This window comes from Spea bombifrons, chromosome 4 (assembly GCF_027358695.1).
Source record: "Spea bombifrons isolate aSpeBom1 chromosome 4, aSpeBom1.2.pri, whole genome shotgun sequence".
Lineage (NCBI taxonomy): Eukaryota > Metazoa > Chordata > Amphibia > Anura > Pelobatidae > Spea > Spea bombifrons.
Window position 1 is genome coordinate 9,284,601 of NC_071090.1, and position 13,393 is coordinate 9,297,993.

At 41.2% G+C, this 13,393-nt stretch overlaps 1 protein-coding gene across 1 annotated transcript; it reads right to left on the reverse strand.

The window, feature by feature from the left end:
- Positions 1 to 3,174: 3,174 nt before the first annotated feature.
- Positions 3,175 to 10,001, reverse strand: GM2A (ganglioside GM2 activator). Its single transcript, XM_053463486.1, has 4 exons — positions 9,504 to 10,001; positions 7,618 to 7,770; positions 4,243 to 4,425; positions 3,175 to 3,712 (listed from the first exon to the last, which is right to left on the reverse strand). The coding sequence occupies exons 1-4, from the start codon at positions 9,612 to 9,614 to the stop codon at positions 3,542 to 3,544; spliced, it is 618 nt and encodes a 205-aa protein (XP_053319461.1). The 5' UTR covers positions 9,615 to 10,001; the 3' UTR covers positions 3,175 to 3,541.
- Positions 10,002 to 13,393: the final 3,392 nt, after the last annotated feature.

The window sequence follows — 13,393 nt, forward strand, 5'->3', positions numbered from 1 at the left end:
TTAAACAAAACAATGCAAGAAGCGCACAGGTCTCTGTATTATTATTTTAATGTTATTAAGAAAAATATTATTAAATAATGAAATCACCCAGACTAGAAAGTGGAATCAGTATTCCATCCCCATATTGACCCTGCTTTGAGACAGAATAGCTTCCAAGCATCCCTGTTTTATGGGTCAGTCCCTCTTTGGTACCTTTATGGTATGAGTGTTTCACAATTTTCTACATCTAAAACTATTTTTCCCCCCCCCCCGAAAATAAGAGCTTAGCTGTCCATTAGAGGGACAGATGCATCCGCGTCCCAATAAAAGGACTGACCCTCCCAAAAAGAGACACTTGGCATGTATGTAAATGTCATACAATCCGAAACATTATTTTATCAGATCAGTTATTACCGTTGAATTCTGACCGTAGATTCATGATGCATGTGATTAACTGTTAGAAAGATTCACCCAGCGATCGGACTTTACAGAGATTTCTATCATTTTGTAGGTCATAGAATCTCATGAATTTATTTTCTTGTTTAAGTAAAGAGGCGCATTTTATTTTAATGACTTCATATTAACTCAGATCCGATGGCAGATAAGAACCATTCGGCCCGTCTAGTCTGCCTGGTGTAAGGACCCAAACCTTAATCAGTCCTCGGTCTCGTCTTTGATTGAGGATAGCCATATGCGATGCCTCTTTAAATTCCCTCTGCTGGGAGGCTGTTCCACTCATCTACCATCCTCTCAGTAAACTCCATGTAGATGGGAAGTTATATGAAATAGTTCTTGCACTTTTTAAACGGCATCATGCTCTTAGATCACTGACGTCAGGGGCGGTACCGTGACATTGGTGGCTGGCGGGGCAGCTGGAAACACCCCCATTTAATGGGAAAATGGGCGGGGAGCGGGGCGTGTCAAGACCCCGCTCCCGCGGCCCGGAGGATTCGGGTCTTGACCCGGAGAACCGTAGAGGCGGTGCTTTACCCAGCAATCTCCGGGGCCAAACCCGGAGAGTTCCCAGGTATACCCATCATACTTCCCAACCTCTCTCCCGGTGCACTGCGGTGGTAGCACTACTACCATACCTGGGAACTCTCTGGTTTGGCCTGGAGAACTCCAGGAGAAGTGCCGGTTCTCTGGGTCAACACCTGAATCCTCCGGGTCGCGGAAGCTGGGTGCTGACACGTCCCACTCCCCGTCCATTTCCCCTTTACACGGGGGTGTTTCCTGCAATGTCAGGGGACTGGGTAGCTGGAGCCCACAAGTTCAGAGGCATGACTGCTGCGCACGGACACAATTCTGAGCATGCTCTGTATGCATTATGCGATGTCCCTGGCACCAGAGAATGAATTCTGGGCAAGTGAAGGGTGAGATGGAGGTAGAGCTTGGCAGGAAAGATTGGCAAAATTGGGACTGGCCGGCACAAAAGATAGTCAGTTGGCTGACATGGTATTGTGTCATAGTAATACCCACATAACAAGGCAACAGGGTGAAGTCACTATGCCACCCAGATCAGAGTCTGATTATATGTCAGGACGCTGGGTAGGAGGCCAGGAGTTCCAGAAAGCTATGGTATCTGCCAACTTCTTGGGTTCCGTCTGTAGACCCATTGGGGAGACTAGAGGTCTGACGATGGTACAACACGGGCTGAAGCGTAGCATTGGGCACAGGTCCTAGCAGCAGCATACAATTTACATGTATGTTACCCCTGATATGCTTCTCCTGTGTAGACTATAATTTTGTTCACCTTGTCCCATGAAACGTCCATCAGCAAGATCATCCATGAAACAAATCAGATCTTTCCATCCCTTAAATGTCTGCTGTATCCAGGGCCAGAGACAATGCCCCTTCTGCCATTAATCTAGAGTGTCGACGGCATAGCCGTTTCAGTGTTATAGCCACAACATTTCAAGCATTTACGTCATACAACATGAGTTCTTGTAAACAACTGATTCTATCACGCGGCCATCTGGATGTTTTCTCATTATTGTGCGTTAAACAACATCATATATAATTATCGTTACATATCACTGCTGTTTGCACCTTTCGAGATGTGGAGCGTACTAAAAGTTCCATTCATCGCAACAAAAAGAGAAACCCTGTGTTGTTTAAGCATATTTAATTAATTGGTTATTTGAGATCAGTTATTGATTAGAAAAGGGATCAGGAGGGATTATTAAATTGAAGGTCAATTATATTTAGTACTTTTGTCGTGATCCTCTCAGAGACATCAGACTGCTGCATTGAAAGATCTGACCACTTGCCAGCTGGTGGCAATTTTTAAAACACAAGGTATCAGGTCAGATCGCCCACGTTTTCAGCTGTCTTAGATTTCAGTTGGTTTTCTTCCTCATGTTAACCCCAAGGTATGAAACATGATGATCCTTCAGTCTCTAGCCTAGTGCAAGAAAAGGTCATATCGCCTTTCGTCCGTAACCTTTGACAGCCTGTCCCTTTAAGGGACTATGTTATCAAGCTGGTGTGACCTGGTTAAAACGACACTTGCCATATAATTCTTCTTTATTTATTTGCATTTGCTTGACCTTACGTTTTTTTGCTGAATGGGAATGCTGTCAATCCCCATTCCACCAATAGAAGAAATAGGAGCCCTAATTGGCTAAAACTTAACCTTAAATCTTAAATTCATTATGCGTTTAAATGGCCCAAGAAGGAGTACATTTCCCCAGCTCTATTCTGGATCCAGTTCTAATGAAGCAGAGAGTTACCGGTATTTTGGGAGCGGCTAGTAGGTAGGGCTAAAAGCCCAACGCGAGTTTTACCGCCATCAGGGGTAGGCACCAACATTGCTCACGGTGGACATTTACTGGGGTCTGTGGTGGACAGTCTAATGATGTTCGATGGACCTTCACAACCCTTGCCACGATTACTGGTGTCCTTATACAGAAGCATTGCCTATCCCTGACCATTATACAAGGGGGCTTTGATCCTGTAGGTTCGTTCAGACAAGTAAAGTATCACTACCTTAGTGGGGGGAAATCTCCATTTCCCCAAAGTTTCACTTAAATCTTGAAATGAAAGATCCCACTTAACTAGAAGATTTGTTTTTTGTGAGTTCCTATCATCCATTGTCATGTAATCCTGTATAGAAAATATATTATCGATGGGGAAGAGCTAATATATTGGTTGGTCTATATATTGGTTATAGAAGCAACCACAGATGCTTGAAAATGATGGAAAATGGATGAAAAGCTTTATTTTACACTTTTTTGTCATTATTTAAAAACGTTTTTCCCTTTTACATAAGGGTCAGGTTAAAATCAGAAAATTAGAATTTTAGCAGCGTAACGAAATTGTGACAGTGAGTAGACTTATTGCCATGAGCCACTTGAGTACCAGAAGGGTACCCAACACAACCAAATAGGCTAAAAAAATTTAATAATAATAACAATCCATCCACACATAATCCTGTTTTTTAAATGAATCTGTTACTCTACAACAAGGATGTGCTGGTTATTGACAAAAGAGGGTCGAGGTTAATCATTTGGGAATATGAATCTTCTACGTCCTCTTCTGGATATTGGGGTGGGGGGTTGCTTTACCACCACCAGGAGGAAGAGCTCTCCAAAGAGAAAGTGAACTTGGCACAGCCGATCTCTTCATCGCCATGGCTCATGACTCCAGTCAAACGGTAGTTGCCAGTAGCAAGCCAAGATGGGAGAGACAGATTTGGTATTTTAATAGTGGTGCCGGGAAGAGAGTAAGATCCCTGAAAAAGAAAGAACACAGGATTCATTCGCTTTACTCTAGAACACTACCTACACATTTTGCTAAGTACTAAATTTAAAAAGACCACCATTGCAAACTTTGAGCCAAAAGTGATTTTTGGAAATATGTTCCATAAGATGAGTTCATATCAGCGGTTGTGTTTAAGGAACAAATCTGGTGCCCAGTGCTAAGTGTGGTGTGATTGCCATAGCAACCAATGGACTGTTCCTGCTGATTTCTCTAGGCCAGTGGTTCTTAACCTTCCTAATGTTGCGACCCTTTAATACAGTTCCTCATGTTGTGGTGACCCCCAACCATAAAATGATGTAATTATATATTGGGAAATATGTGTTTTCCGATGGTCTTAGGCGACCCCTGTGAAAGGGTCGTTCAACCCCCAAAGGGGTCGCGACCCACAGGTTGAGAACCGCTGCTCTAGACTTATGACTTTGCACTAAAGCTGCTCTTTAGACATGTTCTCCAGCTAAGCATTTCTATGAGAAAAAGGCAGTAGAGACACCTAGAACTTACTGCTTTGAATGGGCAGCGGCAGGGCAGGCCATAGGTGCGCAGAGGCTCGGGGCATTCCTGTCCTGGTTGAATTAGAGAGTCCAGGATATCACAGGCGTCATCGTAAGAACAGCTGCCTAAATTATCAATGCAGGGAACTTTTATCCATTCTCCCAGCAGCTCCTTCTCAGCACTAATGGTGATCTGGAATTAAAGGCACAATAAAACATGGAAGTCAATGGAAACCAATAAAATAATCATGCCAGATAAAAGCCAAAATCAGATTAAAAAGCCCATTTGGGATAAAGATCAAAACAAAATCAAAAGCCCTCTCGGGTTCTTCCCTTGTCGATAAAACCTCTTCGGTATCAGTACATTTTATTTTGATTCTTAGTGCATGCATTACCCAACTGTTTGAAAATCAAGGTGTATATATTGACAAAAGGGAATTTGCAGGCAGTGAAGACCAGATACTGACGGGCCTTCTGGCAAGCAGGGCAAATGCCCGATGGGCCGATGCTAGTCCTAGTGGCCACACGTAGTTCATTTATCGTCCAATGTCCTTAAACTGCCAGAGCTGATTTCAATCCCCAGTCAGACCCTGGTGAAGACAGTCCAGCAGCAAAGTGAATGTAGGAGGCTTTAGGTTTTTAAGAACCTAAAGCAAATTAAGATACACCCATACATTCCTCGTAATATTTGAGACGGCAAAGAAGGGACACATTAAAAATGATATATTTTCTTTTTTTTCCTTTTATTTTATTTTGTTACTTTTTATTAATTTATTTTCTCTCTACCTAAAAAAAAAACCCAGTAAACCAACCTACAATTAACTCCTCTTAAAATCCCAGATTAAAATATGTAGAACTAGACTTTTTTTTAAATTGTACTTTTTTTTCTTCTTTTTAATACAAAACCTTCTAAATTAACTCATTCTACACCGTCACAATATTCTGTCACCTGTGGAATATAACTACGACCCCGACAATTTTATTCTTTCCTCTTAAAGTTTAATCACATAAAGACACACAGAAATGTTTCAATAGCTTATGCCGTTTCTATGGCAACAACCTATCACTGCCTGATTTTGTGTTGCATGACAAGAAAACATGATTGCAGATTTCTTGGATATTGAACAGTACAAGGAATCCCGTTTCTAATTTAATTTCCTCGAATTGAATTGGTTGCCTTTTTTTAGATTCTGAGAAATGAAGAACTGAATGTACGATTGTTTATCAGCAGGTGTGGGGAACGTGACCTAGTTTCAGGCTCCTCGAGGTACAAACACTAGAGATACTTTCTAGTCCCTCGAAAAAGAGGTAATACGGTCCGACCATTTAAAATCAGACCTTCGTGCTGCAAGGTGTTTCCTTTTAGAGGCCTTCAATCAACCAAATAACAAAGAATAAAGAACAGTCCTGGAATTAAGAATTGATGTAAGGGCTGCAGGGAATGGTCATTAAATATATGTAGGCCGTTATTTTGAAAGCTGTGCCAAGACCATTAGGAGGGTTCCAGTACATCTTGACTTTGTTGTAGTGACTTTGTTGGGTGCCTGGACTCCCCCATGTTGGCAGAAGCCATTGCTGGCTTCCTCACCACCAACTGTATGTAATAATACGCAATTATACAAGGCATGCCCAACCATGTTGGGCTTTCCCTTCCAGTAAAGTGTCCATTCTGACACCCACCGGAAGTTCACTTGGGGATGGAAAGACTCAGCAGGTTCTTTCTGCAGATATCTCTGATTGCTCTCCATGCTGCCCTGCCACTACAAATAATAATTAATATAAAATCACAACTTTAATCCCCTCAAACTAGTAGTAATAAATATATAAAATAGGGTAATATGTAAAGTATGGATGTGGACCTCTGGACAATATAAAAATATGTATCTGGACTATGACTGTAATCAGAGGATGTTGACAAACATAAACTGGGTCTGTGCCAACTACTGTGTAGAAGACATTCTAGGCAAAATTACATAGTATAGTTTTTTTTGGTTTTTACATATTATCACTAATATTTATTATGTTTTTATGTATATCTATGATTTTAAAAGAAGGCCCTTGACCTGAAGAAATTACAAACACATAGTAAAAGATAACAAAACATCTCAGGGCTTTTAAATATAAAAAATGTCCATATTGGCATTGCTCAAGTCGAGGGCCTATATCTAAAACAACCCTTGTATTTCTGCACATTAATGGTAATAATAGATATTTGTCTGCACCAAACGCTTACTATGTGATAGTTGTAATAGACATAAAAAAGTAATTGTGAGCAATTCTGCGGAAATGTTGCAAATAAAAGCGGAATCGACCCTTGCATCAGATTGCTAGCAACTGTATGGATCAAATCACATTTAGCAGGCAGATATCAATACTTATGGAGGTGGTGAGAGGATTGGACACGTGTGTATGGGCACCTGTGTGATGATACTAGTATGTCGTGGGTTAGCATGCATCCCGCTAGCTGGCATAAAAAGCACTTAACAATAACTAAAGAAAATGTTGGAACCTACCCAGTTAAAAAGTCAACGAAACCTTACAGCTGGATTTACCAGTGGTGTGAAATATAATGCTGTGACCTCTTCTTTGCCTACGTATTTTGCATATCCTGTAGGGTTCCAGGCCAGGGCTAAATGCCCGGTGGGCCGGTGTCTAATGGCTCCTTCCACGCACCTTTATTGTCATTCGTGGGGTAGATCCCAATGTTTGGTGTGTGGCAGCCAGATGCAGAAATATAATTTATTGGCCACTAGCTTTAAAGTGCCGGGACCAACTTTAATGCTCAACTCAGCCCTGTTCTTGGTCTAACATCTGATACTCGGGTTTCTTATAGAAAAGGCCATGCATTTTTTAATAGAAGCCTTGAACTTCAGTCCTTCAGTCCTAGTGAAAAGTGCTGGTACCTGGGCCACAACAGCCACCAGATCCCTCAGTTTTAGTCTTCAGGTGTCGCACTACCTGAAGACATATGCGACCCATTCTTTATTCAATTATATTAAAGATATAACTAAACACTACTTCTTTACTTAAATGGACACTCTAGTCCATTAAATGCACTTTAATGCATATAATAGCTGCATGGTCCCCATTGAAATGTATAGGTGGAGTCTGCAGAATCCCCCCAAATGCATGTGCCCCCCCCAGTTGTTTTCCATGCAGGAGATGTATTTGAGCCAAACACATCTTCGTGCACTTATCTCCAGCCATCTCCAGCACTGACCTGGGAACACGGTGGGTGCGGGTCTGTTCAGACCCCTGTGCGCTCCCATTGATTTTAATGTATGTGCTTTCCTGACACTGACTGGATGCTTCAAGCGGTCAATCAGTGCCAAAAATTATTAGATCATGGAGGAGGACCATGAAGAATGCATTTTAAAGTACTCACCTTGAGGGGGGATGCCACGGGCACTTTAGTGGATAGGACTGCAGAGAGGGACACATCACCAGGGATGTTGATTGGGTCTGGGCTGACCGAAAGGCTGTTGATTTTGCCAGGTAGGCTTTTTGCGTCACAGTTAGACCAGGAGAAACCATTAACCTACAAGAAAAGCAGAAATAAAGATGTTGGTTAAGTTGCCTTCTCCTGCATCACAAATGAGGAGGACTTCAAAGGAGAAGTTGCATGGAAACAAATACTTGAGCATAAAATCCAGCGCTGTATACAGTAATGTAGGTCAGCATTGACAAAAACCTGATTTTATATTATTTTGTCCCAATGCTTTATGGCAATGCTAATAAGGTCTGTTCCTCTACAGACTTTCATTAGTCAGAGCATCCTGCTGGGTGATTAAGACTGATCCATTCTATTGTTTACTGCAATGCAGTGTAATAAGGAGTAACAGTTTGTCTAGTAGATTGGGCTAATATATCATAGCTAGAACATAGCTAATAGTAACTAATTGATTGTAGGCTTGCGAGCAAGGCCCTCTTTAACTAATGTATTGATTCGTCTTAATCAATTCTAATGCCTACAGGTATATAGTCATACCTGGGAAGTCTCCGGGTTTGACCCGGAGATTGCTGGGTGAGCGCTGCTCCTCCGGTTCTCCAGGTAAAGACCTGAATCCTCCGGGTCGCGGGAGCGGGGTCTTGATACGCCCCGCTCCCCACCCATTTTTTCATTGGAATGGGGGTGTTTCCCGCTGCCGTCAGCAGGAACGCCCCCGACATCAGTGGGAACGCCGACGTCGTCAGCGGGAACTCCCCCGATGTCAGCGGGACTGCCCACCAACGTCAGCTGATGTCAGTGTGCAGTCCTGGCCGCATAGCCGGAGACGAGAAGTTCCCAGGTATGTAAACATGATTACGTAAGCAAAAACATGTCCATTCCGGGGCAAATGGACTTCTCCATGCTCTGCTCGTATGATATCCCAGCATCCCAAGGAGTAGTTTTTTTAACTAGTAGATTATATTTTAAATCCGAGCCTGAATAGAGGTGACTCATGTAAGGAGACAAGTGACAACAAGGTTTTTTTTTTTCTGAAAACCATTATTAGAACCATTTGGTTCCATTATTGCAGAGTTGGGTGGTGGCTTATCACAGAGGAAACGAAAGGCTAATACAGCAAGGGGATTTAAACATGCTCCCTCGTGGTTATTTTGTAACATATTGAAGCTGTATGTCACAATATGATGTCATATCCTGGTGTTCTGCTTCAATGCATAGTTAGTAGGTAAGGTAGGTGGATGGTCCTGAACTGACCCAACCTCACCGGACCACCAACAGAACATTTGGACAGCTGAAATGTTGGGGGTATGTAACAGCATTTTACCTGCACCCATAGATGGGAAACTTATAGCCTTCCAGATGATGAAAGCACAAAAATCTCTGGAGATCCATGGGTTCCCCGCCTATACCTAATATGATTCCAAACATGAGGAAGGAAGTACTACCGTAGGTAGTTATATAGGTTTAACATCAGGGCTCCTTACCTAATGCAACATTTTAATACCGGCACAAAATATTTAGACAATGAACACGAATTAAGGAAATACATTTTTCAGTTAATACTCTTTAGCAGCGCCACTAACTCATTACGGTTCATTACGGTTCTATCCAGAATCTCCGAAAAAGCTTAGTTAGACAATCTAGAACGGTTCTATCTATACAGGATTACTGCAGCAATCTGCTAATGCTTGGAATAGTAGAACGGTAAAGCTATTTGTATTCGTGAATTCCTGATGAGTACATTTCTGGCTGATCGGACTTTACAAGCAATTCACCGCCTCGACCCCTTTCCAAGCGACACCAACCCCTGCAGTAATGCTTACCGTGGTGAGTCTCCATGGAATGATATTCAGCGGCCGCCTTACAGCTGCTTCCGACGTAAACGATCCCAGAGCTGCAAACGCAACCAGGAAACATACAGTGAGACGAACCATTATTACAGCTAATGTACTACGACCTCGACTCGATTATTACTCTTGTGCCTGATCCTTTTAAATAGATATCCATGCACACACACGGACACAGGCGCGCACAGCAAACACTAGGAAAAAGCTTATCAGCAGATAAGATTGATGGCAATCATAGATTAAGGCAAAAAGGGGAAATTAAAGAGATCACATTCCGCAACCAATGTTTGTTTTTTTTCTTTTCTTTTTTCCAGTGCCTTCCTTCCCTTGAAGCAAGCAGCGACGCAGCCAATCACATGACAGGCAAGCCCGATCATGAGGCTGTGTCGTAATGTTTTCATTGTGCAACCTAGAGAATTGTGGGAGAGTTGCTTGAAGCAGAGAACGGTTTAATGGTCTCACTGAATGCTGATACTTGTACTGACCTCTGTTGGTATAGGTAGAAAGCACAGACTCTTCTCGTCGGGAAAAAAAAAAACTGATTACTATAAAAAAAACAAATGTTCCCGGAAAAACCAAAATGATGTGAAACTACTGCAAAAATTCCGAAACATCAGATGTCTATTTGTGTGTGCATTTTTCTATTGATGTACCCTATACACTTTACACTAAACAACAAGTCACATTGTTTATAGACTTTATTATTGGGCTACAATAGGTATAAATACATTAGAAGTGAGGATATTTATAATTTCCTTCCTTTGGAAATTACCCTAATTTCCCTGCATACCGCCATTGAAGAACACCCTGTCTATGGGGTCACCACAATTTTTTTAAATTACCAGGAATGCCCAACCATCCACGAGGAAACGTTAGTTCCCAGCAGGACAAGTCTACGTTAGATGATGGAGCTATCTAACTTAAATCTAATAATCATTCAGACCTCTGAGCGCTTTTCCAGCCTAGACGACAGTTTATCACATCCCAAAGTATCTTTCCAATGATGTCTTCCATGGAAGGATGCCCAACCATTGACATGGAAACGATAGTCCCTAACAGGACAAGCCTAGGTTAGCTAACTGACCTTACCACTCTGAGGTCATTTCCAGCCCAGACATGACATCAAAAATATTTTTCCAAGGATGTCTTCATCCAATTTAAACAGCATAAACAAAAATAAGCAAAATATTGCACCAATGGTTGAATTGAATTCATTGTCCAATAAAGTTTATTTTATGAGTGAGGGCCTTTAAATAAATCATATTTCCTGCTAGGCATGAATAAAAAGTGTAAAGCGTTATGTTAGAGAGGAACATCATTTTGACAAGTAACCATTAATACATATAAAATACTTAATTACATTTTATAGTTGTTAAAAAGGTTAGGTTTTAAGATTTTATTTCTCTCTAACTTAAAACTACACAAAAAGAATCAGGAGGGACCTTCGACAAAAAAGTTGGCTATTTTCTCATTTTGATAAAACACAAATCTATTTATAATTTCGAAACAAATTCTAACATTTCTGTGTTTAGCTGAATTTAAATTACTGCGTCTTGCTTTTTAAGCCCAAAACATCATTAGAGACTAAACTCCTAAATAGTATATTATTTTTATATTATGTTATATTATATTATTACATATTCAAAACAGACCTTTGATGTCTTCCAAAGAGGGGTTTTCTTACATACATTTTATCAAAGCCTCTGCATTCGTCACTGAAAATGATACGTCGAATACATTACCTAGAACACCATCAATTTGAATGTGTTTATGTTTTAGCAAAATGATCTTAACCAGACACTTGAATTCCTTGGAGCTGGCTAAGGATTGTTATTATTGAAGACATCTAAGAACCCATCAAATAACAAGGAACAGTGATCCAGTGGCAAAGCATAAAAAAGGGAATTATTAATATATTCCTTAGGAAAATTGAGTTTTTCTGTTGTTCCTTCAATGTGCCTTTTCTGTGCATGGTCTTGGATGCCCAAAGATCACACTAAGATAGACTGTTGGCTCCTTGGTTTTGCAGCTGGGTTCCGATTACTGCAAAACATGTTTAGTATTCAAACTACAGTTTATCTATAAAAAGGGGTAATCGCCCTAATCAACCAGCCTTTGGTTCATGATAGGAAATTGAAGGGTTAATATTTTGAAAAGATTCAGGGTCAGCTCATTTATGTTTCCATGTCGGGTCACATAACGCCCCAATGGCACGGATAGGTCACAGATTTAGGAGATATGGTGCCAAATACTCATTAAACTATCAAACAAAACCATTCTATTGAAACACCAAACAGAAAACGAAGATAAAAGCGAGCCAAGAGACTTCCCTTGCCAAGAACCAAGAACATAATTGAGCAAATATACAAGTGAGAGTTTCACCAGAAATGGAAGAACTTACTTGACGTAAAAAAATAAATAAATCAGATCTCTTTCACACCAATCGTTTTTGGAGATGGTCAAATGAAGGGCAGTTGACAGGAGAGTTGGACTTTGCTATAAATTATGATGGTTCTGCCCCAGTGAGCTTCTGCTGTAGGAAGAGCTTGGCTGGCCCTGTAAAATACAGAGTTAAATCGGCGTGCTTTCTCCTTATACTTTTTACGGGGCCAGCTTAACTACTCATGCTGGAGGAACTTGCTAGTGTTGGCTCTTCATAGTGATGTGAGAAAGTTAATGGAGTCATGGAGGTCCTTTTTAATGGAGTCATAGAGGTCCTTCATCTGCCCCTGTATGCAGGTGAAGCTCAGGCGGGGCCCTGAGGCAACACTGTTGCAAGAAGCCCCATCCAGAATAAATTGACTTGACAATTTTTTGTGTGAAAAAACATAAACAAAGGACAAAACCTCCAAAATTCCATTTGTGTGCCTGCTTTGGCAATGTTCCCAGAAAATACGCTTAAGGTTTGACGTGTTGAGCATTCATGAGTCCAATAAATCTAACAGGTTCTGCTTATTAAGTATTAGCAGAGAACTCCTCAGGGGACAATAAAGTCTAGGATGCAAGAGGTTATATACAGAAAAAGACAACAAAGGCAATAGTTTACCGTTCCAATGCCAGATATATCATTACTGAAAGAAATCCCACCAGAAATCACTCTAGAACTAAACTTTTAATAGTGTCTTTAAAAACCTCAAACAAAACACCGATTTATAATAGAGAGAGCAGAGCAAAATTAACTTCACAGGGGTTCTGTTGACCTCAAGCTACTTCTGCTGGGAGCCTGTTCCACATATCCACCACCCTCCCAGTAAAGTAAATCTCTCTTATATTAAGTAAAACTTTCCTACATTAAAGAAAAGTAAAAAAATCTCATGGATACATCGGATTAGTCCCGTTCTTTCACCCCTGTGGTAAAGCGGGGATTCTATAATATTTTAGGGCAGCTGAGTGAGGCAACATTATTTTTCTTTCTTTTTAAATCATTGTTATTTGTGGGGAATATTTCTTGGGGAACTAGTAGCTTGAGGCACATAAAACCCCTTATATTTTTACTTTTATTTTATGTAAGGAAGTTTGACTTAATGCCAGCAAAATTAACTTTACAGAGAGGGTGGTGGATAGGTGGAACAGCCTCCCAGCAGAAGTGGTAGAGGCTAACACAGTGAGGGAATTTGAGCATTGCATAGCCATCTCAAGCCATATTCTGGTCTCTGCTGATCTCTCTCTGCAGAAGCAGAGACCATGCTGACAGGAGAGGTGGAATAAGAGAATAAGGAGGGGGGAGGAGGGAGGTCAGTATGTGAGACAGGTCCGGCTGCTGAGATAAAATGACAGGCGAAACGGGAGAGGGTGTAGTGTACACGGTGCCTGCAATAGAAGCTGCCCTAAATTATAATATAACCCTTGCTTGTCTGTAGAGGTAA